This window comes from Olea europaea, chromosome 9 (assembly GCF_002742605.1).
Source record: "Olea europaea var. sylvestris chromosome 9, O_europaea_v1, whole genome shotgun sequence".
Taxonomy (NCBI): Eukaryota; Viridiplantae; Streptophyta; class Magnoliopsida; order Lamiales; family Oleaceae; genus Olea; species Olea europaea.
The window spans coordinates 3,741,841-3,742,887 of NC_036245.1; the positions used below are offsets into that span (position 1 = coordinate 3,741,841).

At 37.6% G+C, this 1,047-nt stretch overlaps 1 protein-coding gene across 2 annotated transcripts in view; it reads right to left on the reverse strand.

Moving 5' to 3' along the window:
• LOC111399448 (meiotic nuclear division protein 1 homolog) overlaps window positions 1-570 on the reverse strand; it is a 4,264-nt gene extending 3,694 nt beyond the window's left edge. Inside the window, exon 1 of one of the 2 annotated variants that reach the window (XM_023026759.1) lies at window positions 450-570. In XM_023026759.1, the coding sequence (XP_022882527.1) occupies window positions 450-452 (3 nt within the window). In that variant the 5' untranslated portion in view covers window positions 453-570. Of the gene's footprint in view, window positions 1-389 lie in introns of both variants that reach the window. The other variant, XM_023026760.1, reaches the window with a different exon arrangement.
• Between the last annotated feature and the right edge of the window lie 477 nt (window positions 571-1,047).

A 1,047-nucleotide genomic window follows, 5' to 3' on the forward strand; every position in this document is an offset into this window, starting at 1 on the left:
GGGGGGGGGGGGGGGGGAGGAAAAGAATACAAAGCAAAATTGTTCGAGGTGCGTGTTTTAAATGAAATTGACATTATGAATTTCCCAAAATAGTTCGATTTCGGAGCATTGCAGTCGTAATACAGAGATTTCCCTTTTGTAATGCTCAACGTCATTAACCAATTTCAGGGGGAAAAATATCCTGCCTCACAAGTTAATCCTACAAATCATTTTCAATACCGCAATCTCCATTAAAATGCATAATATCATCAAAATAAATCCGACTTACGAGTATCAGAAATAAACGGATAATAATAAACACAAATTTCAACGTTTCCACACAAAGTAAGCAAATCAGTAGGTGAATAAAATGTTAAACGTAATCTCGACATGAAACGTTAGGTCTATACATCGGTTCGGGAAATCGTTGAACGGAAATAATAGGGATTTCAACATGTAGAGATTCGTACCATCGTGAACTTGAAATTGAAAATTCGAGACCTACTGAAGAGCAAATAGGAAAGTTTAACAAAATTTTGAATGTGTAGTGAAGTGGAAGACTCCAGAATACTTTTGTTCGAGCTTCGTAGATGAATAAATTTAGCGGGAAAATGTAATCATAAAGTTTTAGGGTAAGCTCGTCGATGGCCCCACTCTCTGGATCTTTCATTTGTGACACTCGTGTCCTCGATCTTTTAACACTTTGCACAATATCATCATCAATGTCTATTTAATACTAGAAAAAAGCCCCCTATCCAGAGTTGGGGACGGGGGAAACAGGGGCCCCTGTCCAATAGGAGGCACCACCCCCCCCCCCCCGATCGACGAGAAGCAGAATTGTTAATACTATGACATTCAAATTGTTTGGACAATGTAAAATTTTAACTTAAAAAATACATTTTCTTAGATGTATAAATCAACAATGACTCACCGATTGAACCATATATCCACTGATAGAACTATTAACCTATTGTTTATCTAGGTCAGTGACCAGTTAGGGGTTGATGATTATGCTTTCAACATCCCTGCGATATGCACTTAATGTCTTACTGAAATGAACAAAATGTC